The sequence below is a fragment of the Rana temporaria genome, chromosome 2 (genome assembly GCF_905171775.1).
Source record: "Rana temporaria chromosome 2, aRanTem1.1, whole genome shotgun sequence".
Lineage (NCBI taxonomy): Eukaryota > Metazoa > Chordata > Amphibia > Anura > Ranidae > Rana > Rana temporaria.
The window spans coordinates 255,497,145-255,524,812 of record NC_053490.1 but is presented as its reverse complement, the minus strand read 5'-3'; the positions used below and the strand labels follow the sequence as shown (position 1 = coordinate 255,524,812).

At 43.4% G+C, this 27,668-nt stretch overlaps 1 protein-coding gene across 1 annotated transcript in view; it reads right to left on the bottom strand.

The window, feature by feature from the left end:
• The window catches only part of LOC120926666 (multidrug and toxin extrusion protein 2-like), a 143,402-nt gene that overhangs the window by 42,290 nt on the left and 73,444 nt on the right, over positions 1 to 27,668 (bottom strand). Inside the window, exons 6-10 of the mRNA XM_040336791.1 lie at positions 27,125 to 27,169; positions 12,995 to 13,092; positions 3,884 to 3,981; positions 3,318 to 3,431; positions 552 to 619 (exon numbers count right to left, since the gene is read on the bottom strand). Coding sequence (XP_040192725.1) covers positions 552 to 619; positions 3,318 to 3,431; positions 3,884 to 3,981; positions 12,995 to 13,092; positions 27,125 to 27,169 — 423 coding nt within the window. The remainder of the gene's footprint in view (positions 1 to 551; positions 620 to 3,317; positions 3,432 to 3,883; positions 3,982 to 12,994; positions 13,093 to 27,124; positions 27,170 to 27,668) is intronic.

Genomic DNA, 27,668 nt, shown 5'->3' with positions numbered 1-27,668 from the left:
CAAAATCCTGGTAAATGGAACCCAGAGAAGCTCTAATAAGTAAATCTGGTCTGGGCTTCTAGAGCTAGTTTTAGCTCAGGGCTCAAAGAATAGCACAGACTATAGGCAGGTTAGGCGTCTGATAGCTCAGTAGGTAGTTAGAGGCAGATTAGAAGTTACTAGGGACTGAAAAGAGAGTAGATAGGTTGATCCAGTATAACACCACCGTTTCTGCTGTTGACAAGCTGCACTCCAGGCTGGCTGGACAACAGTATACTTTACGTATATGGTGGAAAGTCAGCTCCCACTGTGATTGGACACAGCGGCAACCAAACAGCAGTTGTGCTGCTTCTCCTTCTCCCAGCCTGAACTCTAATGTACAGGGTATTTCATGAGGCTGATTTAAGTCAAATGCAGTGACTTGAACTCCTTGCATTATAAAATTAATTAAATGAACACATAGCACATGTAATGATTTTATATTTTCCTGGAGTTTAGTTTCAAATTAACAGTCTCATCCTAAGTAGATTTAAAAGTGTTAGAATGCATAAATAGTAAAGTGACCATCATACCATGGCAGCCAATGTTATCAACTCCAACATAATGGCTTGTGCTCCCAACTCCACAACACTAATAAGCCCTAAAAAATAAGAAGTGTCAGTAGTCGGTCAACTGTTCATACAACATTCAATTACATGACCAACAATAACCATGTGATTAAAATAATCTGACGAGCACTGATAGCTGATAAAACAGGAAATAGCAGTCAAAACGATTTTTTACACAAAAACTTTCTGGTTTTAGTTTCTAAGCATTACTCCTACATCCTTTTTTCTTTTAAAAATGAGCAACCAGTAACTTCACAACTTTATGTAGCCTGCTGCCAGCTGTTACATGTAGCTGAGCGAGGAATCTAATATAGCACCATGATCACATGATTTATGTAAGTGTGTTTTTAATCTTTAATAAACATGCCAGAAAGGTTTTACACTATTGGAGCATTTCTTTTAATTTTCTTGTGAGAAAAACCTTATGGGGTAATGCTCGATTGAGAACCAACTTATAATCATCCGCTAGTGGGGAGAGCCTGAGGAATCGCTCTACGGTGATCTAAAGCTGGGTGTTCGGTTGCAAGCTCTGTTGACTTGTGCTCTTTCCATAAGTGGTGGTGGCTTCACAACTGAACATTTCCTTTATGGGTGATTGTCACGGTAAAAGAATATATAAACACATGAAAAGAGGACTTTTTCTTTTGCATGTGGACTTTTTTGTCACTGGAATTTTTTTTGCATATATATATATATATATATATATATATATATATACACACACACACACACATATACATATATATTGTGCATCACTTGGCACTTTTTTTGCAGCACTGCTCCTTTTGTTGCAATTGAAGGTTTACTGTATAATGGAAATAAATAAACTCATGCGCTGCTATATAACTCAAAAAATAATTTCCAAGTGTGCGTGGAACTGCCACAGACCACCCCCCCAAAAAAGTTTACGGAATCCCTTTTACAGTGCCTTAAATAAAAGTATTCATACCCTTTGAAATTTTCTACATTTTATAATGTTACATCCAAAAATGTAAATGTATTTTATTGGGATTTTATGTGATAGACCAACACAAATTGGCACATAATTGTGAAGTGTGGAAATGTGGAAAATTTCAAGGGATATGAATTTGTTTTCAAGGCACTATATAAAACAAAAAGCATAAAATAATGAGCGGTGTGCTGTCCCTTTATAGCCCTAATCTATTTGGCTATACTATATTCACCTGATTGCAATAAATGATAGTGATTACTACATAAAAAAACTTGCAATACAAAATCCATCAATAATTAACAGTGCTCCCAAATAATATACAATGTCCACATAAAGTGTCAATATGTGACAATGTGCTCTGATAAAGTCCACACTTTAAATTATGTAGCAGGAAAGAGGTAAATCTCCCAATCGTGCTTCCAATCACCAGTCACCTCCAGCTTAAGTGCCTGCTCACCATGAAGTTCAGTTTGTGAAGAAAGAAAAGCTGACCTTATTGATCAACCGTGTAGTTCATAATGTCACCTCTATGCTGCGTTATTCCACTTTAAATCTCAAGTTTGCCTCAAACACATAAGCAAAATCCATTCACAGCACAGTATGTTTGGTATAAACTGATTTATTAAAAATATATTGTGCACTTACTTTTATAAAGTCTTGGGAATAGCATAAAATAAATTTAGAGAATCAGCAGCATTTTTATTTTTACTGCTTGTACAAAGGAGATATACTGCAGATTCTCTAGTCCCTTGGAGAGACAGTTGCACTCTGGAAGATACCAGCAGAACTGCAGATCCTAATAAACTGGGCGACACCAGGAGGAGTAGAGTGGATCTTTTAATGCTCTGCCCAGGAAAGTTTGTGGCATTGCACCCAGGATCCTGAGGAGTAAGGACCTCTGTCAGTCTTCTCTTTTCAACCTGAGAGCCAGTAAGAGAGGGGAACTTGGAGCCAGACCGGGGAAGGAAGCGAAAGTGCAGGTTAGAGTGCTGAGTCCACAGGCACTCGGGTTTCTAGTATGGCTGGAGCAGCAGCATCATCAGCAGATGAAGACCGAAGGACACCACAGAGCAGGTTCACCAGTCTTCATCTGCATCTACCGCCATACAGAACGGGTTCCCTGGAGTCAAGCCATCAATCCATGAGAGGCCCCTTCACCGTCAGTACCCACAGCTGAAGCGCAGGATTGTGAGAGGGTTGCCAAGCCACCAATCACTCTAGTCTGCACCACAAAACAAAGCAAGACTTTAGCTAACACAGTTTACCACCTGGTTCCCTAGACACTACTGTACTCATGCAACATACCACTGAGCAGTGCCACATCACCTGTTCTGGATTACCCAACAGCTCAGATCAACTTAACCCTTCTGTGCACTTGTTGCTTGTCCTTTTAATTAATCAAGTTATTTCTGCAAGAGTTCTTCTATCTAGAAACCACTAGTACACCACCAAAAACCATGCTGGCAGAAATAACTTATTTTTCTCTTGTTTTTGCATAAACTTTAGCAATGTTTCACCTTCCGAGGGCAATGAAGTCTTGGCAGACTTGAAAAGTCCTTGCGAGTGTACAGTCTACTTGAACCTATAAAGGGGATGCTGCGTCAAGAGCCAAAGAATGTAAGGACCCAGGAAATACAGCAAATAGAGCTAATGAAAGTATTCATATAATGTAGAAACCACATATAACAAAAACAGTAAACAGAGTCAAAGAACAGCAGGTCCCCAGAAATACAGCAGATAGAGCTGAGTGAAAGAATCCATAGAATGGAAAAACCAACCTGCTAAAAAACTTCCAATTTCAAAACTCCACCATTCAACGCAAAGCATCAGTGTGCTGGGGATAGCAAGGCGCAAGTATATATCCCACTCCTGAAGACAGTCTTTGGACCATCCTGAGGAGAGAAAAAATTTCAGCCGGATGAACATGTATATCTAAATAGGCATAACTGTTGATATAAAATGAATAATAAAGAGGTGGTGTTGGCAGATGCACTTTTAAAGTGAACCTATTTCTTTGATCTGCAAAACTACAATGGTTTTTGATCAATTTATTATATTATGTTTTAATGTTTTCAAATTTATAAATTGTTTTCCATATTATTTTCATTAATTGCACATAATATTAATTGTTAAAATGCACTTTGCAGGCAGTCAGTACACTTTTGTTCTAAGCACCTCACTATTCAGTGCTGGCTTTTAATCTTCTCTTCAGTCTGCAAAGGGTAGCAATGGGGCAGGGAAGGGATCGTCAATACTTGCAGGTTAGGAAGGGGTTACAGTAACATAAACCTACTGCTTTGCTCAAAGAAAATTAATCCTTTTTCAGTGCATTCATGTAACATACCTCCCCATGTTTCCACATACACTTTTTTACCAACTATGTATAGAAAAAGTGAAAGTGACATCATCCACTGAGAAGCTGTATTTGCCCAAGCTGAACCTCTGAAAAAAAAAAAATACAATTAATGTATTGCCAAAGTGATACATTCAGTATTTGTATATGCAAATATTAGGCAGTTCACAATGTAAATGCAAACATACATTTGATTAAAGTAGACCCTCATGCCGCGTACACACGATCATTTTTCGGGTTGTAAAAAACTTAGTTTTTTTAAAAATGTCATATAAAATGATCCTGTGTGGGATTCAGAGCATTTTTCGGGTTCTGAAAAACTACAAAAAAAAAAAAATCGAACATGCTCTATTTTTTAACGACATTTTAAATGATGTCGTTTTTTGGGTTGTAAAAAATTATCGTGTGTGGGCTTTAACGACGTGAAAAACCCATGCATTGCTCAGAAGCAAGTTATGAGACAGGAGCGCTCGTTCTGGTAAAACTACCATTCGTAATGGAGTAAGCACATTCATTACACTGTAACAGACAGAAAAGCGCGAATTGTCTTTTACAAACACAAAATCAGCAAAAGCAGCCCCAAGGGTGCTAGAGCATTTTTTTTCTGTGTGGGCAACGTCGTTTTAATGATGAAGTTGGACAAAAACATTGTTTTTTCAAGAGGCTGAAAAACTTCGTCTTTTTACAAGCCGAAAAATGATTGTGTGTACGTGGCATGAGAGGAAATGTAAGCTCCACTTATAGTGTCCAGCCATCTTCCCCCTTTAAAAAAAAACACCTAATGGGGGGGCGTGGCTTAGCGATGTCAGCGTGAGGACGTTTGTTCTGGAGCTCTGCTGTCGAGAGTCTGGAGAACAGTCTGCTGATCAGCCCTTGAGAGCCGGGACTTTATGCAGGGAGATTGTGAGCACCCGCTAGAAACGGGGGTGCAGAGAGGTCCTGAAATCTATCACTACTTTCTGCGGCAGCATGCCGCTTCTTCCCCCGCTGGATTGACCAAGATGGCGCCGGCCACGCTCAGCCCAGGCGAGTACCGCCGCTGCCGGCAAAAAGCTTATGCAGAAGGGAACGGCAGGGGGAGCGGGAGCGGGTGGTGACCCATCCGAACCAGCAGAGAGGTCACTGTCGCCCATCCCCTCTCCTGCGATCCTCTGCTCAGACCTGCAGCCTAGCCCAGTTCAGGCAGGGGGGTCAAGCGGCCATGCGAAGAGCTCCCTCCGGGACATTGTGGCAGGTCTCCCCACCAAACAAGACCTGCAGGAAATGGCAGCCTCAATAGTGCATGCTCTCTCCAGGGACTTACAGGACCTGTGCCAGAAGGTGGATATGGTGGAGGAGAGGGTCACCGTACTGAGTCCTCCACTTCTGCTACCATCTTGTGGAAACTCAACTCAGGCTGGATGACGGCGAGAACAGGAGCAGAAGGAACAACCTGCGCCTCCGTGGCATCCCTGAGGCCACCATGGGGCCAGATCTTTGTGCCACGGTGGTAGGCATCTTGAACCAGCTACTGGGTAAGCCGCCAAACTCAGACATGGAACTGGACAGGGTTCATCGCATTTCGGGTCCCCAGGCACCCTCTCTGCCCTCCCAGGGATCTGGTGCCGCAGACCTCCCCCGGGAAGTCCTTTGCAGTGTGCATTTCTTCACTGTCAAGGAGGAGATCCTGTGCCTAGCATGGGAGAAAGGTCCAATTTATTTTGATGGGGCACTTATCCGTATCTACCCTGACATCTCCAGGCAGACAAGAGCCATGCGAAACCTCCTACGGCCTCTTCTTGACGTGGTCCGGGAAGCAGAGGCCACTTATCGCTGGGGTCACCCTTTTCACCTGATTGTCCGGAGGCAGGCGGCCGAATTCCACCTCCGATCCTCGGACCAGCTCCCAGGTTTGTTCAGCTTCATCGCCAAGCTTGCTGTACCTGTCCCTAATTGGTTTGACTATTTTCTTTCTCAAGAGGCACTCGGTCCACCTTTGCCCAGGCCACAACGGGTCCGGCGACCATGCTCACGTGCTCCTAGCCGTGAGTCCGCCAGGCCTCATCCGCTGTCCCATGAAGCCTGATCCTCCGTGTTGCCCTGGATTATGGTAAGACGTTCTATTTACTGCCAGTTTGGCCCTGTTTAATGGGCTATCTCCCCGGACTGCTGGGTTCCTGAAGTACTGGATACATTTGACTGTGGCCAGTTGTGCCTACTTAGAGGGGTGCCCTCATGGTCCCCCGTTGCCTCCCATGTGTGCGCGGCACTCTGTGAATGCTTGCTGACTATGGGGTCCACCTTTTTTTTTTTTCTTTTGTTTTTTTTCTTTTAATCATCCTTTATTTGATTTTAAACAACAAGGAAAACAGAGATTCACGAGTACAATCCAAAGAAAAGAAAAAGGAAAAAGAAACCAAACCCGAGGGGTATTCTTCTAGTTTAACCCCCTTTGATCATATATAACAGGAATATCCATTTAATTACCCATGGAAAGAAAACAAACATTTCAAAAAAACATTTCCCCATCTAATTATTCTTCATTTATAACCAGGGGAAGGAAAAACAAATTACATTTTAAATGTTCTGATCCCTGTTTCTTTCCCCTCCCTCACTCCTCAAAAGTCGGGGCTCTCACCCTGACAGTACCTTTAATATCCCGTTTCGGTTCTGTCCCCTTCATGCGGGAAACCAAAGTCCCGCCATGATTGGGACATTTCCCCTGTATCTCCTTGTTTACTTTACTTGACCCCCCCCGTCCCTAACCCCTCCCCAATACCCATTAAACCCAAAAAAAAAAAAAAAAAAAAAAAAAGGGCAACGCCCCTGCCTGCCTCCCCCCCGGACCCCGCAGCAGTCATCCCACCTTCAGTCTACATCCATCAAGGCTTTCCCCTCCTCCGAATATCTGAATATGTTCCATTCCGCCCACGTTTCCAAGTAGACCCTCCGCTTCTGCCTTGAGGTCCATACTAGGTCCTCCATTCTGTTCAAGTTTTCCACTCTATTAAGCCACATCTTAATAGATGGGGCCCTTGTCTGTTTCCACAGCCCTGGAATACAAGCCCGGGCTGCGTTCAGGAGATGGCACACCACTGTTTTCCTGTAGCGCCTCACTGATATTTCCACATCCTGAAGTATGAAAAAAGACCATTCAGTTGGTAGTTGTTCCTTACAAAATCTTTGTGTAATTTCCCGGACCCTACTCCAGTATCCTAGAATCTTAGGACAAGCCCAAAAAATATGCATAAGGGTTCCTCCTTCCCGCCCACACCTCCAACATCTGTCTGTCATGTCTGGAAAACATTTACTCAAAATCTCAGGGGTCCGATACCACTGAGACAAGATTTTATAATTCATCTCTTGTGTCTTTATACACATGGATGTTTCGAAAATATTCCCTATTATCTTAGTTTTTTGATCTTCTGTAAAAGGTCTTCCTAATTCCCGTTCCCACTTATTAAAGAAGGGTAACTGAGAGTCCGCTGATGGAGTATTAAGTAACGCACTAATTCTTGAGAGGGAGTGCCGTAAAGTCCCCTGCCCGCTACAGTACCTCTCGAACATTGTCAGGGTTCGGCAGTACCTAACTGGTGGTTTTAAGGTGTCTAAAAAGTGGTACAATTGTAAGGATCTCCAAAAGTCTAGTTGGTAGGGGGAGTCTTTCCTCTCCATTTCCTGCCTGGGAATCCAAGCGCCCTCCCTCAGGAAATGCGATGCTTGGAACCACCCCTGTTCCATTAGCTTACTAAAGGGGCCGTTCAATGACCCTGGTACAAACTGCGGATTTCCCAAAATTGGGAAAAGGGGTGAATCCTCCGTCGATAGTATCCCCCGTACAAATAGCTTGTGTGCCACCCGCAAGGTGGGTCCTATCAGCGGATGTCTTTTCATTTCTGTTGGGAGAGCCCGGTAACACCATGCTGCCCGCTGTAGGATACTACCGCATTGGTCCTGCTCTAGCCCCGGCCATAACTTTTCTCCAGTGTGTCGGCTCCAGTCAATAAGTCGACCCAGTAATGTTGCTTGGTAATATCTAAAAATATCCGGGGCCGCAATTCCTCCGTCCCGTTTGGCCAGTGATATAGTATGAGCCTTAATTCTTGGGCGTTTATTTGCCCAAATAAACTTATTAATAAGAGCCTGTACCTGCCTGAAGAAAGATCTGGGTATTGCTATCGGGAGGGTCTGGAAGAGGTACAGAAATTTGGGTAATATGCTCATTTTAATGATGCTAGATCTCCCCAGCCACAAGTCCACCTTTTACTGCATCTGGGATACATGTGTTTTTCTCCTTTTTTTGACAATTTCCTGTTGCCCCCTGCCTACGCGTTGCCCGGTGGTTACCTGTTTCTAAGGGGTCCCCTTTTGCTGCATATGGGGTATTTATATGATGTGTACATTCCTCTTCCAACACCTGCACCACCAGGCCCTATTGGGTGTCACACTGTACTATGTCTCCTCTATTCTACTGTGATGTATGTTCTGCCAAGTTATCTCTCTAACCCTGACGCAGTTTCCTTTCAGGTGCACTTTTGGATTTTCAGTGCTGGTGCACCGGGTCGGGGTACGGGGCGCTCGGTTGCCTCTAAATACCTTGTTATTCCTCGCCCGGTTGGGGCTCCATTTGCTGGGCCCGGGGTCCCCCCCCTCTCCCTGCGCTCCAGTACTGGTCGGTTATACTTCTCATTTTTAGGCTCTCCAGCTCCGGTCTCTAGTATGTGCTTACTAATTGCTATGCTGTTTTTGTCCCGTATTGGTTCTCAAGTTACATTAATTGCGGTTCTCTTTGTTCTCCTCCGGTGCATCTCCATTGGTTTTACCTACCTTCCTTTTTTTTTTGTTACCTGCTTGCTGCCCGACTCTGAGCGGGCCCTTACGCCCTTACCACTCCCCATTAGGGTGGATCCTTGTGTGGGTACCTTGCGGTGCCTTCCTTTCCCCCTCCCCTTCCTTTCCTTGGCCCCCTCCCTGTCTGTCTTTTCTTTCTGTTCTAGGCTCTTTCGCTCTCTTACCTCTTCTCCCTCTCTCCTCTCTCTTGTTCTCTTTTCTTCTTCTTTCCACACTTCGACTGGGCAGGACTCCTTGACTGGGCCTTGCCCTCACACCTCTGAGTGATCTCTGCCCCGTCGGGCATCATGGGTCTCCTCAATGTCACCTCCCTTAATGTCCGTGGTCCGGAAAAGCGCTCGCAGCTTCTGGCTGACTTGCGCAAGAGTAGAACTCATGTAGCCTTTTTGCAGGAGACGCATTTCCGCAGCGATAGTACTCCTAAACTGACTAATGGGGCCTTCCCGACGGTCTACCACAGCACTTCACCGATCTCCAAATCGAAGGGGGTTAGCATCCTGTTGGCCAGGTTGGTGCCCTGGTCGTTTGAGGCACAACAGTCAGATGAACAGGGTCGTTTTCTTATCCTGAAGGAAACGGTGTCTAATATGCGGGTCATCTTTGCCAATGTTTACCTCCCCAATACGGACCACCCGCAGTTCTTGTGGAGACTTCTCCCTGAGCTCCTGGAATTCGCGGAGGGGGTGCTTGTTTTCGGTGGGGACCTCAATTTTGCCATGAATCCGTCTCTAGACGTCTCACAAGGAGCTTCCCATCTCTCCTATCTGCGACTAAGGAGGCTGAAGGCGGACCTACAGGCTCTACACTTGGTGGACCCCTGGCGGCTGCTCAATCCGCAGGGTCGGGATTATACCTACTTTTCCCAGGTGCATCTATAGAAAAGGCCTTCGACCGCGTGGACTGGTCTTTTCTTCGAGCCACCTTGGAGCATATTGGTCTCCGATCCTCTATGCTGGGGTGGATACTTTCCCTTTACTCCCACCCCTCTGCAGCGGTTAAGGTTAATGAAACAAGGTCTGGTTTCTTTGACATTCGAAACGGTACGCGGCAGGGTTGTCCGCTTTCCCCCTTGATTTTTATTCTCACGTTGAAGCCCCTTCTGTGCAGAATAAGGGCAGATGCGGGCATACTTGGGTACCAGAAATCTTTGTGAACCCACAAGGTGTCTGCTTTTGCGGACGACCTGATCTATTTTCTGACGGAACCACTTACCTCCCTCCCGAATTTGCTCCGATCTCTTTGGGAATATGGGGCCCTTTCTCTCTTCCAAATTAACCTATCTAAATCCTCCATTCTCAACGTAATGGTAGGGAGGGACATTGTTCAGCGACTGCGCTCAGCCTTTCCACTAAGGTGGGCATCCAATTCTATTCGATACTTGGGAGTCGATATCACCCCTGACCCCGCCGACCTTTATTTAACAGATTGGAGAATCCCCCGGCTAAGTCCCTGTGGTATGTAAAAGTTAATGAACTCAGAAATATGGAAGATCTTACTGCCACCCTGCATAATAGGGAGCACTTTACGTACACGGACGCCTATCTCCAAGAGGTGTCGCAGTCTGTCTGAACACGGTAGGCGTTTTCCGATTCCCGGTCGGGGTGTTCTGCTCTATTCTGCTTTCCACACTTTCTTGATTCTGCTCTGTTATTGCTCTTCTCCGTCCCCCCTCCTCCTCACCCTTTTTCCCCTAGGCCCTTGCCCCTCCCGTTTCCCCTGTTTCTCCTCCTTCCCACCCCCGCCACCCTTGTCCAAACATGGGCAGTTTAGTCAGATGCTGAGAATATCCTGTTGTGCATTACCCTTTCGGGTGCTCCATGTTTGGACCCACTTCGCCAATGGGTCGCTTAGCTTCCCATGCAGCTATAAAACTATTTAATTACTATTGTTTACGTGGAATTTTACGCACTGCAGTTAGCTTTAGGTCGTATGTATCATGGTTGGGATGCTTATACGGCTGTGCACATTGCCATTACCTAGGCCAGCCTATCTGTATCTGTTCTTTTTCTGTTGTAATCATTTTTTGACCATGTGTGTTCATGCTATCTGTTCTTTGCACTGTATAACTGCTATTTGTGGTGATTGTCAATTGTATTTTATACGATAATAAAGATTTGAATAAAAAATAAATAAACACCTAATGCTAGTAATTCTATAAAGAAAAACCTGTATTCCAGCCATGAGACCTGGGCGAGGATGATGTCACACAGATCCTGGAGAATACAGAGCAGCCAAATTCTCAGCAGAAGACGCTCTTGCAATTGATTGGAGTGTCATTTCCTGAGATTTCTTCTGCTCTGTATTCCCCACTAAATATCCTGGAAGGGCCATGGCATCACACCAAACAAAACCAGAGACGGGGGGGTTCGAGAACTATAAATCTAACTTTTTTTTTCTTTACATGTACAATTTGGAATTACTAACAATAAATGATTTTAAAACTGGGGACGGTCTAATCATATGTTTTCCGTCTATTCTACTGCAATATCTGCTTTAGATATTAGTATTACAGCATCTAAATATATGCTAAATATAGCAGACAGACATAGCAACACACACATTCAGAATTAGAGCATGCATGCTGTCTGTAATATTTCCTTAGTTGTCTCTCCACTCTCTACACCTAGTTTGTATTTGGTTACCTTGCATCACAAAAGAAAGAACTGTATTAAAAAAACTTTACTTAATTTGTTTCATAAAAATCATCTTATAATTCTCAGAAAAAAAACTTAAACTTGTCTGGGTCTTGGTCACCATTATTCTGCATCTACACCTATATCGTTATAGTAAACCTGCTATGAGAGAAACCAGAAGGCTGCCACCTGACCTTTGCTTCTCTAAATGTATTGTTGTTATATTAATTCTCTCCATGTTTTGTACTTTCAGTCAACTTCCTGGTACACAGATAAAACCTATGGCTTCTCTAAAACTATTGATCTACACGAGGGCTAGAGTTGTTACCAGTGAGTCAGTACAGCAGGCAACTAGCATTTTCAGAATGCGGTAAGCAGCAAAGGCCTCTAAATACTACAAATACTGGAGCTCAACTGTACACTTCAAAATCCTTTATTGTTAAAACTAGGGTTGTCCCGATACCACTTTTTTAGGACCGAGTACGAGTACCGATACTTTTTTCAAGTAGTCGCCGATACCGAATACCGATACTTTTTTAAATGTGTCCCCAAATGCAGCCATGTCCACCACATATGCAGCCATGTCCCCCACATATGCAGCCATGTCCCCCACATATGCAGCCATGTCCCCCACATATGCAGCCATGTCCCCCACATATGCAGCCATGTCCCTCTAGCCATGTCCCTCACATATGCAGCCATGTCCCTCTAGCCATGTTCCTCACATATGCAGCCATGTCCCTCTAGCCATGTCCCTCACATATGCAGCCATGTCCCTCACATATGAAGCCATGTCCCTCCAGCCATTTCCCCCATACCTTTGCCGCCGCCGCCGCATGGTGAAAATCACAGCATTCATTTGAATAGCTGTTTTGCCCGCGCGTATAGACACTCCCCCTTGCTCGGAATTGGACAGATCACGATCACCCATCCAATCCCAAGCAAGGGGGAGTGTCTATACGCGCGGGAACACAACTATTCAAATGAAAGCTGTGATGTTCCCGCACGCCGTTTAACCCATGCGGCGGCTTTCGATGCGGCGGCTTTCGATGCGGCGGTGCGATGCGGCGGGGGTGGGGGGGGCGAAAGTATTCTATTTAGGTATCGGGGGTATTTGCCCGAGTAGGAGTACTCCCGCAAATACTCGGTATCGGTCCCGATACCGATACTGGTATCGGTATCTGGACAACCCTAGTTAAAACTCCATGGTTAAGACAGTTGAACAAAAGCTAATGTATTTTGGCTGTAAACAGCCTTAGTCATAGCTTAAGTGAAAGCCACTGTATTTCACTCATGACAGGTTTACCATAGCCATAATAGTCATGAGTTGAAGTAAAGCATCTTCCTCCAGTCTGATCACTGTCTTTAAATGCATTCTTGATTTTCTATCCTTGTCTGTTTGTCTGTATCTCTCTCTCTCTGTCTCTCTGTCTGTATCTCTCTCTCTCTCTCTCTGTCTGTCTATCTATCTCATCTATCTATCTCATCTATCTATCTATCTCATCTATCTCTCTATCTTATCTATCCATCTATTGTCTGCAATACTACTGTTCTTTTGAGAAATGGGAAATTTTTTATTGGTTGGTATTAGAGTGTTTTCAGTGTAAGAATGAAACTTAAATATATGCAACATACTTACTCCACTCCCATCTTTAAGACGTACATGAAAATAGCATTGACAACAACATTGATGAGGTTTACTGCTATACCAGTAAAAAACTGAGGCCATATAATACCCTAGAAAATGAAAATGCATGTTTGTGTCATTGTACATGAAAAAATTCTCCCCAATACAAAGCCAAAATATTATAAATTTAGCACTAAAATCTTCAAGATGTACGAAAATACAAGAATTAAATTATAAAATATTAACAAGATGGTATTATACGCCAGCGCGACTAAATATATTTTTTCCTGAAATGTCAGATAGATGTTGGAGAGGTTGTGGGGAGAAAGGGACAATGTTGCATACATTCTGGGGATGCCCAATAATACGACAATTCTGGGAAACGGTACGGCTGGGTTCACACTACTACACTACTTTCATCCTACTTTGCTCTGCTACATTGGTCCTACATTTATCCTACATTGGTCCTACATCCATCCTACTTTCATGAACAGGATACTACTTTGGTCCGACTTCAATGATATTCAATGGGCCTGAAGTAGGATCAATGTAGGACCAAAAGTAGTACAGGGAGCATTTTCAAAGTCGGACCGACTTGTGTAGGACGCTACAAGACGCTCTCATAGGGAAACATTGAACACAGAGCAAAGTAGGATGAAAGTAGTGTAGTAGTGTGAACCCAGCCTTAGACAGAGATAGGCATGTAACATAGGCATATTACAGTTTTTCTCCATTGTTTTGGCTCTTTTCTTGAAACAGAAATGACATTCTCAAAACAACATGGCCAAATCTCCAAACCACTTCGCAATTGTTCACAACTGAATGGCATTTCTCATTCATTTCATCAAATTGCAAATGTCTCAGTACATGTCTCACTGTCTCAGTACATTTTTCAAATGATTAAGTACAAGTAGCCTACATTTAGCACAATTTCCAATTGAATAGATCTTGTTGATCTAAACTGATTGTCATTTCTTCAGTCTTATGGTCGTTCTCTCCAAAACGTGTCAGCGTCATTTCATTGTTTAAGTCATCACATTCACAACAGTCTGTTCAATTGTCAAAATTATTCAGGAACATAATACCATGAATACCATATATGAATCTCTTGGAACATTTGATAAAATGATTACAGCAATTGACAGTCGGGTGCAACTAGAACTTGACTAATGAAGGAGGAGTTGGAGTTGGTCTCAGATGACCAATCAAACAGTATGTTTAGTTACTGTACCTGACAGGTGCTGTCCACGATTGTGAATGCTGCCAAACATGTATATATAGAGCTTGACCATGCAGGACCAGTACAATTTCTGAACATGGAGTCACCTGGCCAAGTAAATGAACAATGGCAACTGTCTGCTCGAGGAAGAAGAGGAGGAGGAGTAAGGGTGCGTGGTGGTGGAATAAGGGGAAGAGGCCGAGGAGCACGAAGACACCATGCTGTCCCTGATGAAATTCGGGCCACAATTATAGACCATGTCATCAACCATGGCCTCACAATCAATGATGGAATTATATAATGTATAGGACAGGACACTGTGCATAGAGCAACAAATATGTTTATTCATTTATTCATTTACATATTCATTTAGTGTGTGTGATAGGCCTACAGTATAACAGTATCTTACCTCAGTGGGATGTTACGTATGATACTAACAATGACAAGAAAAATATTGTAGATGTAGCGCCTGTGTACTTCCAAGTACCGGTGCTATTACTGTAAAAGTTAAGGGATAATCAGAGTGTAGTTGACTCTGATTCTGATTGCAATTTTACAAAGGGTCTCTGTTTCAGCTGGGCTGTGCTGCGGATCCATTCTGTGGTTGCTGGGGTGTCATACCACCCCGGGGCGACAGTGGAGTCCAGGCTGGGGTGCCTCTTGCCAGCAGCCAATCGGGAGGGAGTTTCTCTCGCGGGGCATGCTGGGGGAGGGTACTTCTGGAGCAGACGCCATTGAGGCGGGGTTCTTTTCCTGAGGTGGCACCCACCTTTAGGGTGACCACACATCACGGCCCCCGGGCGAGATGGCCTACCAGACAGGGGTGCGCGTGCCACGCGGTGTTCCTGGTTCCGGGACCAGTATTCGACTGGGTCCCCAATTCTGAGAAGAACATGTACCCCAGGTTTGGAACCACTGGAATACTGGCCAGTAGTATATTGAACTTGTGGAACATAGAACATTCCTATGTAGCTGTCTGTAACTCTAGTGTATGACTCTTCTGTATGACTGATTTGATGTTTTCTTTTTTTACTCTATTGTAGAGAATAATGGCACTGGAAGGAAACGAGACCTCTCACATACCCGTGTATGTGGATGAGGCTGGCTTCAACCTGGCCAAGGGCCAAAGACGTGGCCGTAATTTTATTGCCCACCGGGCCCCGGTGGATGTCCCAGGCCAGCGAGGGGGCAATATAACTATGTGTGCTGCCATTTCTGAGAATGGTGTGGCCACTCACATCCCCAGTCTTGGCCCATACAATACACAGAAGCACCTCATCTTCTTGGACCGCCTTCATTTGGATTTGATCCCTGAAAATGAGAGAGGTCTCATAGGGCCTCACCTACCACAAAATATAATTGTATGGGGCAATGTGAATTTTCACCATGGCCCGCTTATCAGGGCCTGGTTCACTGCTCATCCAAGGATGGATATGGTGTTCCTACCACCTTACTCTCCTTTCCTCAATACTATTGAGGAGTTTTTCTCCGCTTGGAGGTGGAGAGTGTATGAGCATCGGGCTCAAGATCAGAGGTCCCTGCTCCATGCAATGGACACTGCCTCTGAGGATATTACAGGAGATCAGTGTAGGGGATGGTTGCAACATGCATGCCGTTTCTTCCCTTGTTGCATCGCAAGGGAGAATATACGCTGTGATGTTGACGAAAATCTGTGGCCAGACAGACAGCAGCGTGTGGATGGGCAGGAGGGTGAGGACGGTGGACAGGAGAGGGAGGGTGAGGACAGCGACCAGTGAAGAGATGTTACAGTAGTTGTAAAACTCCAGCTTTATTTACAGCATTGTGGGCTAAATGTAATTTTCCTTGTTTCATGTTTGTGCATTTATATTTCCGTATATATTATGCTGTATACATTTTCTTTTTACTCTGAAGTATGGAAGTTACCGTATTTATCGTGGTATAACGCGCTCCCGCGTATACCGCGCACCCCTAAAGTTGCCCCGAATCCTGTTGAAAAAAAGTTATTTTTTTACTTACAGTTTTGGTGTCTTGCACGGCGTCTATCGGCAGCCTTGTCGGGTCCGGCGTCCGTCTGCGGCTTCGGGTGTCCTCTTCGTCGGGTCCGGCAACCGTCTGCGGCTTCGGGTGTCCTCTTCGTCGGGTCCGGCATCCTTCTGAGGCGTCCTCGCGTCCTCCCCGCTCATTTCCCGCGCCGAGTTTGAATACTGCGCTGACATATACCGAGCGCAGTACACTCGTGTATCGTCGGGCAGGCTCGGCAACTCTCGCGCTGACGTCCTGTACGCTCAGGACGTCAGTGCGAGAGGCGCCGAGACTGCCCGAAGATACACGAGTGTACTGCGCTTGGTATATGCCGGCGCAGTATTCAAACTCGTGGCGGGAAAGCGGGTATCGGCGTATACCGCGCACCCACGATTTTGCCCTGATTTTCAGGGCAAAATAGTGCGCGGTATACGCCGATAAATATGGTACTTTGTGTGTGAATGATAATGGTTACAATACTGTAAAGTAATTTTTCCTTGGCAGTATGAGTGCAGTGTGTGATGTCAAACCTTGGAGGCGACTCTTACCCTAAAATCTTTTCCTTTTTTTTTATAGTTTTATACACAATTGTATTCAGTTAGCTAGACAAAAACTGTACAGTAACCATTGTCAATGAAGGACTGGGCTAAGACTGAAAGGTGGACATGAGGGATATTTCAATGGTCCTCTGCCATAGAGACAAAACATCTAAACATTTTGACTTGCAGTGCTTACACAATGCCAAAGGGATGAAGCATTTTGGGGGCACTGACTATTTGAATGAGAAAGAAATTTAGTTTTGACACATGAGTGAACTGTTTTGGGAAAGATATGAACTTCTAAAAGGTGAACCATGGTGTTGTGCCGAACCATCCAGGTTATTTTGGCAAAAGTACCAAGAGAGCTGAGAACGTCCGGTCTGTTCCAAGAAATGAGCCAAAGCAATTGAGAAGAATATTTGCCATTTTGGGGGCACTGACTCTTTATATGGGAAATGAATATGGTTTTGAAGCAAGAGTGAACAGTTTTGGGAGAGATATGAGCTTTTGCACGTGAGTTATAGTGTTGTGCTAAACTGTAAGACTGTTTTGCCAAATGATCTTAGAGTTTTGAGAATGTCATTTCTGTTTCAAGAAATGAGCCAAAACAATAGAGAAAAACTGTAAATCACTGCATTCCAAGCTGTATTTCGCTCATCTCTTGCCAAGCTTGCCAACCAAGACAGGATCCACAGCTCTGTGACACCCACTGCTAGGCCATACGGTGTAGAGAGAGGAGACAGCACAGTCTGCAGAAGTGGGAGCCCATAAGAAGGAATCATCATTAATTAAAGCGGTACATGCTGATCTTTATTAAGAGACACATTGTTATCTGGTGAGCCTCTATCTAAGAGGTGGAGACATTCAGCACTAATTGAGCCCTTTTGGAGTGGGATTACATAACACTATTGGCTACTATTGATTTATTTATACACACAGCACTAGACTGAGTATTCACTATTATGAAGTTTATATGTATTGGGGTGTTTAATGTGGCAGCATATAGTACAGTTTATACACAGTAGGTTAAGTGTTTTTTTTTTTGGAATTGGGGGTATTTTTTAAGAGCATAGTGTAGGAGTGAATCAGCTTTAAAGTATGTTTGCATGTTTTGTGGCAATGGTTTCCCATGGTTCAAAAAACTACACAAACAAAATAGGAACAATTGAAAAAAATAGCACAGAAAACAGATGCTGGGAGAGCCAAACTAGCTATGATGATTAAAGTGGAGGTCCAGCTTAAAAAAAAAAACAATTAAAAGTCAGCAGCTACAAACATTGTAGCTGCAATAAGCACACTTACCTGTCCAGGATGCCCGCGATGTCGGCCGATTGGTCGATCGTGGCAGGTCCTGGCACCGCCATCCTCACTAAGGGAAACAGGCAGTGGAGCTTTGTGGCTTCACTGCCCGTTTCCTACTGCGCATGCGCGAGTTGCGCTGCGCTTTGTGAATGGGCGGCTGACTTCTGGGAGACACACAGTTCACAGAAGTCAGCGCACCCCATTCCCCAGAAGACAACACGAGGAGGACGAAACCGAGGAACACCGCGGACAAGGAAGGGGCAGATTAGGAACAGCAATTTCTGGTAAGTATATATAAAAAATTTATTTTTTTTTTTTTTAAGGGTGGACCTCTGCTTTAAGTGTGTATCTAAGGTAAGAACATGAACTGTTATGGGGTTAAGGACCCCAAACACCCAAGCAGGAAATTAGTCAAAAGCCTATAGCCAATATCTGTTATTTATGTTCATGCTAAATGTCAGAGCTTTTATGGGGAAAAAAAATATTTTGTCGTTTCTTTAACCACTTAAGCCCCGGACCATATTGCTGCCTAAAGACCCAAGGGGTTTTTACAGTTCGGACTGCGTCGCTTTAACAGACAATTGCGCGGTCGTGCGACGTGGCTCCCAAACAAAATTGGCGTCCTTTTTTCCCCACAAATAGAGCTTTCTTTTGGTGGTATTTGATCACCTCTGCGGTTTTTATTTTTTGCGCTATAAACAAAAATAGAGCGACAATTTTGAAAAAAATGCAATATTTTTTACTTTTTGCTGTAATAAATATCCCCCAAAAACATATATAAAAAAAAAATTTCCTCAGTTTAGGCCGATACGTATTCTTCTACCTATTTTTGGTAAAAAAAATCGCAATAATCGTTTATCGGTTGGTTTGCGCAAAATGTATAGCGTTTACAAAATAGGGGATAGTTTTTTTGCATTTTTATTTTTTTTATTTTTTTTACTACTAATGGCGGCGATCAGCGATTTTTTTTCGTGACTGCGACATTATGGCGGACACTTCGGACAATTTTGACACATTTTTGGGACAATTGTCATTTTCACAGCAAAAAATGCATTTAAATTGCATTGTTTATTGTGAAAATGACAGTTGCAGTTTGGGAGTTAACCACAGGGGGCGCTGTAGGAGTTAGGGTTTACTTTGTGTGTGTTTACTAGTGTAGGGGGGTGTGGCTGTAGGAATGACGTCATCGATCGGGTCTTCCCTATAAAGGGAATGACGCGATCGATGCGCCGACACAGTGAAGCACGGGGAAGCCGTGTTTACACACGGCTCTCCCCGTTCTTCAGCTCCGGGGAGCGATCGCGACGGAGCGGCTATAAACAAATAGCCGCGCCGTCGTCCCGGATCGCTCCCCGAGCGGACCCGACCTCCGCATGTACCGGGGGGGGTCCCGATCGGACCCCCCACCCACGTCTAGCAGAGGACGTACAGGTACGTACATGTGCCTGTCCGTGCCATTCTGCTGACGTATATGTACATGAGGAGGTCGGGAAATGGTTAAAGCGGAGTTCCAGCCTTTTTTTATGTTTATTAAAATCAGCAGCTGCAAAAAGCATAGCTGCTGGCTTTTAATGAACATATACTTACCTGCTCCACTGTCCAGCGACGCTACGCCCGGAGCTCTGCTCCTCTCCCCCCCTCTCCACCAGCGCCTCCATCCTAATTGTGGGCACCGGGCCATGACAGCTTTCGGCTTCTAGGCCGGGCACTCACTGAACATGGGCGAGCAGCGCTGTGCTACCTGATTGGAGAGGAGATCGCCTGGGGCCTGTCACGTGTCCCAGGCGATCGCCTACAGGGAGGGGCCACCGTCGGCGATATGACGTATCGCCAAAGCGGTCCCTGGGTTGAAGGAAAGTGGGACAGGAAGTCTCATTCCTCCTGAAGCCCCCACTCCCCCCCCCAAAAAAAATTACATGCCAAATGTGGCATGTAAGGGGGGCGAGGAGTGGTTTAAGCGGAAGTTCCACTTTTGGGTGGAACTCCCCTTTAATTTTGATCTAGGAGACCAGATTTAAAATAGTTCAAATGACAGCACCAGACTAAGTTTAACCACTTCAATACAGGGCTTTTATACACACCTCAATACCGGGCCTATTCTGGCACTTCTCTCCTACATGTACAAATCATCATTCTTTTGCTAGAAAATTACTTAGAACCCCCAAACATTATATATGTTTTTTTAGCAGACACCATAGGGAATAAAATGGCGGTCAGTCATTGCAATGTTTTATCTTGCATGGTATTTTCGCAATAATTTTTCAAACGCCTTTTTTTTGGAAAAAATTTGTTTCATGAATTAAAAAAATAACAAAACAGTAAAGTTAGCCCAATTTTTTTGTAAAATATGAAAGATTATGTTACACCGAGTAAATAGATACCTAACATGTCACGCTTTAAAATTGCGCACACTCATGGAATGGCGCCAAACTTCGATACTTAAAAATCTCCATAGGCAACAGGTTACCAGTTTCGATTTACAGAGGAGATCTAGTGCTAGAATTGTTGCTGGCATTCAGCGATACCTCACATTTGTGGTTTAAACGGCGTTTACATATGTCCGCGGGACTTACGTGTGCGTTCGCTTCTGCGTGCGAGCTACCGGGGACAGGGATGTTTTAATTTTTTTTTTTTACACTTTTTTTTTCACTTTTATTCCTATTACAAAGAATGTAAACATCCCTTGTAATAGGAAATGTGTGTAACAGGTCCTCATTATGGAGAGATGCGGAGTCAATAAGACCCCACATCTCTCCTCCAGGCTGGAAAGCATGAGATTGGTGAAAAAAATTTCACCGATCTCATGATCAGTGTTGCTCACTAGCCGCAATCGCGGCTTTGTTTACTTACAGGTACCCGGGCGTGACGTCATCACATTGCGCCTGGACCTTCGACGGTCATAGAGATGACTGGTGACCATCTGGTCACCAGTCATCTCTATGCTTCCTTCTCTGGGCCCACGATGGCACAGGAGAGCCCGGAGAAGCACCAGATGGCGGCGGGAGGGGGGATGTCCCTTCCCGCCGCCTATAAGAACGATCAAGCGGCGGAATGATCATTCTTATGGTGCGCAAGATCACCGGCTGAAGACATGGATATCTGAATGATGCCTCTAGCTGCAGGCATCATTCAGATATCCACCGCAAACCCAGGACGTCATATGACGTCCACCCAGGATGGGAGTTTCCATCTGTGGATGTCATATGATGATAGGCCAGTATTGAAGTGGTTAACTTTCCCAAGAGATGGAAAATTACTTAATTTGATCTGCAAACCAGCTGTGAACAAGTCAATTAAAGAAAAGGACCCTTTAGTCTCTGAACAATGGGGTTTCTGGTATTTACACAACACCTGGAACTAGGGATGGGCCAAACACCTCCCTGTTCGATTCACACTAGAACCCCGCGAACAGGCAAAAAGTTCTAGCGAACATGCGACTCCAAATAAAGTCTATGGGACACTGACAAATCAAAAGTGCTAATTTTAAAGGCTTATATACAAGTTATTGTCATAAAAAGTGTATGGGGACCCGGTTACTGCCCTAGGTGTAATGCGGGGATAAGCAATTAGCGGACCTCCAGCTGTTGCCAAACTACAAGTCCCATCATGCCTCTGCCTCTGGGTGTCATGCTTGATGCTGTCAGAGTCTCGCTATGCCTCATGGGACTTGTAGTTTGGCAACATCTGGAGGTCCGCTAATTGCTTATCCCTGGTGTAATGTATCAATGCAAAATAAGTTTTTTTTCAAGAGTAGTGATTTTAATAATGCTTAAAGTGAAACAATAAAAATGAAATATTCCTTTTAAATAGCGTGCCTGGGGCCCCCTTAGTCTGCCTGTAAAGTGTCACATCTGTGTGATGTGTAGAACAGTGCCACAGCAAAATTAAACTTGTTTGCGGTGGTAATGTATTGCTGGCTCAAGGCAATATGGATGAAAAATCAAGGAACAAAAACAGCGTAGGGTACCCCCAAGTCCATACCAGGCCCTTCGGGTCTGTTACGTATTTTAAGGGAACTCCGCAACAATTTTTTTTTAAATTGGCGTGGGGGTCCCCCCCCTCCCAAAGTCCATACCAGACCCTTATCTGGGCATGTAGCCTGGAGGTCAGGATAGGGCGGGAATGAGCAAGCACCCCCCTCCTGAACCATACCCTGCACTGTATTATATATACTACATTCGTGCATGTGCATTCAACTTCTTTGGTCGACCATGGCGAAGCCTGTTCTGAGTGGAACCTGTCCTATTAAACTGCTGTATGGTCTTTGCAATTTTCTTTTAGCCTAGGCCATCTTTATGTTGAACACATTTTTTTTTCAGATCCACAGAGAGTTCTTTGCCATGAGGTGCCATGTTGATCTTCCAGTGACCAGTATGAGAGAGTGAGGGCGATAACACTAAATTTAACACACCTGCTCCCTATTCACACCCGAGACCTTGTAACACTAACGAGTCACATGATAGCACTGAGGGAAAATGGCTAATTGGGCCCAATTTGGACATTTTCATTTAGGAGTATAGTCACTTTTGTTGCCAGCGCTTTAGACATTAATGGCTGTGTGTTGAGTTATTTTGAGGGGGCAGAAAATTTACACTGTTATACAAGCTGTACACTCACTACTTTACTTTGTAGCAAAGTGTAATTTCTTCAGTGTTGTCACATGAAAAGAGATACTGTGTATAATACAGTGGCGAATATATAGTGAAGTCAGTGTAGTATATATGTTTGTGTCCCATAGACTTTAATAGCCTTTGCATGTTCCCTAGAACTTTTTGCCTGTTCGAGGTGTTCTGGTGCGAACCGAACTGGGGAGGTGTTCGGCCCATCCCTACTTCTGGGACATTCCAAAAAAGACTAAAAGAAGACACTTGTCAATTCATATGTACTGTATGTCCAATGTTCGTGACAAAAAATCATTCTATCTAAAAATGCCTCAGCCTTCATATTATCGTAGTTATGTTTGTTTATATTCATTATGAATATTGTTTGAAATGAGTTATAATGTAGCAGTACCGAAGTAGCATTTTATAGTGTACAAATTATTTTATGTATATCATTAATATTTAATTATGAAATAATGCCTTCTCTGTAGCTAAAAGTTTCCATGTAAATGCTTCTACAATCAAAAGGGTAAATACAACTAATTAAAAGGCTGACAATCAATGCAACAATGTTCTTAGGTAAAATAACATAGTTTAATCTGTATAGAAAAAGATACATTTATTATATAGGACTAGATGTAGATTTCACAGATAAACTCAAGATAGATATTTCTAGTCTCGGAGTAACACCCAGTGGCCAAGTGAGCTAATGAATATATAAACACTTAATTGATCGTTAACTATATTCACCAATGATAAATAAGTAAATAATACCAAACACACCCTCGGGGTGGTTTTATGAGTTGTATTATTTACAATCTAAATAAAGAAAAGTCACATAGACAGGAAGGGAAAATACCTCATCATCAAGAATATAGATCACATGTACCCGTCATTTATGAGGAACACAGATCATCAGACATCCTGGGACCTACATCTTACAGCATAGTTAGATGCCATTTTGAAGACATCTCCACCCATTGATCGGCAGTGATCTTTGGGTCTGGTCAGCAGCCATTTTAATACTTGGAGAGTAACTATATTGTATTCTTCTCTTGGTGATTTTTGTTGCATAATTATTAGGCTAATTGCAATCATCCTTGTAGTAATTTATCATTTATCTTCTAAAAGCATAATCACTAGTGTTAGATAATTTTTACATTTTAAAATTTTATTATATTTGGCGGTATTTCCGCAAACTTTTAGGTGTTTCTACACTTATTCTTTCTGTGGAAGAATAACTGTTGGAATTTGCGCAAAACTCAAGGCATTGTCTTTCAGGAAGATATAAATGGTTATGCTGTATATGATGTTAAATTAATTAGGTAATTTAATTCAATATATAAAGCCATGTGTTAGCAGGATATGTTAAGTAATTTATTGTGCATTAATGATTTGGATGGAGAGGCCTGACTTCGAAGCTCGAGGGCTGGGCCCCTGGCCTTCTGGCCTGGATTTGATGCAGTTCCTAACCTGCCAGTTTCTCGAGAGGGTACGTCGACCTCACCCTACTGTTAAGGGGGGGTCGTACCTTATGGCTAGTACCTCTCGAGTATAATTAGGTAAGGAGCGAAAGGGGCATAAGGGCACTCTCCCTGAGCCTCCGGAGCTCCCGATCCTTTCTGGTGGGGAGGGGGCTGTGACTGTCCGGGCTGTGGGTCAGGGTTTGTTGAAAAGCCTATGGTGATGTGCCCCTGGAGTGGCAGTCCAGGGGTGTCGTAATTGCACTTTTGTTTTACCGGCACATTTTCTTTTTGGCACCTTGGTCACGTCACCATACCACCTTTTTTACACCTGCCTCTAGGGCCAGGCCTTTTGGTCAGGACCAGAGGAATTTTTGATTCCTGGCCAGAGGTTCGGCCATTGTACCGCACAATAGTCACTTTTTCTCACTCTCCTCATCTCTTTTTCTCCCCCACCTTTTTTTTTTATTCACCCCCGTGTTTTTGTCACGTTTTTGTCTTTTTTTTTGTTTGTGCACATTATTTGTTCACTGTGTGATTAGTAGGGTGCCGATTCTCGGGCCAGCCCTGAACGTCTTGGGAGTGGGGGGACATGGACTTCTGGCTTAGTTCGCCTGCTCTCATGGGGTCTCCCTTTGGGGGAGCCCCACCTAGTACTGGGAGAGTTCTGTTTCGGCAGACCCACCAAGGAAGTTGGGTCCGTGTCGGCTTCGGCTGCTCGGACCAAAGTACCTCAGTCCCAGTCTGGAGCCTAATGCCCCGGGGGATCAGGGTTTGGGTCCTTTCTCACAGGAGGACCAATTGACGTTGCACCCGTCTGCACTTTTTTGTGAGCACTCTTCATGTGTGTGCACATTTTTTATGCACCGGGTGGAGTTTTTTGGGTGTGTTTTGTACGTCATAAGCTTTTCAATAGAAAAAAAAAATCAAGTTTCAAAATTGTCTTTTTTTGAGGATATACCTTATTTTATTTCTTTATTTTTGGAGATAAAGATTATATATATATATATATATATATATATATATATATATATATATATATATATATATATATATATATATATATATATATATATATATATATATGATTTGGGGATATTTTATATAGATTAGAAATTATTACATTTTAATCAAGTTAGTATAACCAATAATATCACTCCTCCAAATCTTTTATAATATTTTAACTGGCAGAAAGCGGGTTAATTGAACAGATGGACAATATTTTGGTGGTCCGTGTCCATTGACTTAAAAGTCCACCAAATTTGCTCACTATGAGTTAAAGTGATGAGATGGGAGAAGCTTTGTTGCCGCACTGCGTCGCCACCCCCTGTGATGAAGTCCGAAGTAACAAAACATGCTGTGACGTGGCTACACGGCAGCCCTCAGATAGTGACATGTACGTCCCCTTTAAAATCCCAGCTGTGGGTCACGACCCGGTGCTCTTTTCCGTGACCGTTTCCGCTGGAACACCGGACCCGATCGCCTCCGATGTCCCGCGATCGGGTCACAGAGAGAAGGAAAGGGGATAGGTAAGTGTAAACAAACCTCTCTCCGTGCTTCCTATTGAGCCTGTCACTGATCGTCTGTTCCCTGTCATAGGGAACGACGATCAGTAATGTCACATGCCTAGCACGCCCCCCCACAGTAAGAATCACTCCCTTAGGGCACACTCAACCCCTACAGCGCCCCCTCCTGGTTACACTGCCAGTGAAATTTTTACAGTAACCGGTGCATTTTTTTAGCACTGTAAAAATGACAATGGTCAAAAGTAGTGTCAAAATGTGTCCGCCATAATGTCGCAGTCACGATAAAAATCTCTGATCTCCGCCATTACTAGCAAAAAAAATTGTTAATAAAAATGCAATAAAACTATCCCCTATTTGGTAGACGCTATAAATTTTGCGCAAACCAATCAATAAACGATTATTCAGATTTTTTTTTACCATAAATATGTAGAAGAATACGTATCGGCCTAAACTGAGGAAAAAAAATGTTTTTTTATATCTTTTTGGGGATATTTATTATAGCAAGTAAAAAATATTGCATTTGTTTCAAAAGTGTCGGTCTATTTTTGTTTATAGCGCAAAAAAAAAACCGCAGAGGTGATCAAATACTACAAAAAGAAAGCTCTATTTGTGGGAAAAAAAGGATGCCAATTTTGTTTGGGAGCAACGTCACACACGACCGCGCAATTGTCAGTTAGAGCGACGCAGTGCCGAATCGCAAAAAGTGGCCTGGTCCTTTAGCTGCATAATGGTCCGGGGCTTAGGTGTTTAATAAACAGATTACCTTAAAGTGTTTTTAAACTATTGGAGACTCTGTCTCAATTTCTATCCCTACATGTGAAGAGTGTCTTTATTAATCTGGATGGAGATTGATGTGTAAAAGCGGCTCTTCAATAACATCTAATAAGGCGATATTTGCCTTATTATTACCTTATTATTCTTAAGGGATTGGAATTGGCGCACATCACTTTGGTGAAGGATTTTGGTGGATCAACCAGGTTTTGTTTCACTTTTTTTTTATCACGTTAAGTTGGACTTACCATATTGATTTGCATATGTTGGAGCATATATATTTTTGGGATATGCCATAGGGACACTTTTCATTATTTATGAGTGTTTTATGTTGATCATGTTAATATTTAGGAGCTTTGTAGATTAATTTAGTGTGTTACTGTGGAATTATTTGCCTCTCTCTCTATTTTACATTGACACCCATTTGCATTATAGGGGGAATACTCCTCCTCCTATTGACCACTAACCCTGAGGCCATATTTAGTCTCACTGATGCTGGCCGTGACATTTTCTACCCCTGCTGGCCACAATCCGGCCCTCTGAAGGACAATAAAGTGGCCCTTTGTTTGAAATATTTGGAGACTTCTGGATTAAACGATCGATCTAGCTGACAAAAGTATTCATCCCTGACATCCATAAGCAGAAACACAAATTTAAAATTGTTAAATGGTAGAAAATGCATGCATAAAACTAATATGTTAACTACAGAAATGTTACCTGATTTTGCAAATATCTGAATTGCAGCTGATGAAGAAATACTGCCTGTAGTAAAAATTAGAAGCATATAGTATATAAAGTACAATTTACCACAATTTACCATATACACAGTGAAACTGAAAGAAGGATTTTATTGCTGTCTGTGACTCTATTGGATTAAGATTTCCCATCACTTTCTGTTTAAGTGATGGTGATCCCTGAGATAAGAATTGAAGGTAAGGGTTCATGTCAACAGGCAATGTTTTTTTGCATTTGACATGAATTTGAAATGCACATCAAATGCAGATCAGGGAAAACGAGATACCGTAAAATATTGTAATATTGTAAGTCCAAGAGTTAAAGGCAGGTTGTATGCTGCTGCCTACAGAAGGTTTGGACACTGGCAAACAAAAAACCCTTAAAGGTCAGGCTCTGAATAACCTTGGCTTTAACTGTCATTCCTCAAGTTTTGAAAGAAAGCAGTAAATAAAGATAACAAACAAAGAGGAATGGGGCCTGTGTCCCTCAAACAACTTCAAGAAAAAGATTTTACAGTAAGTTTGGA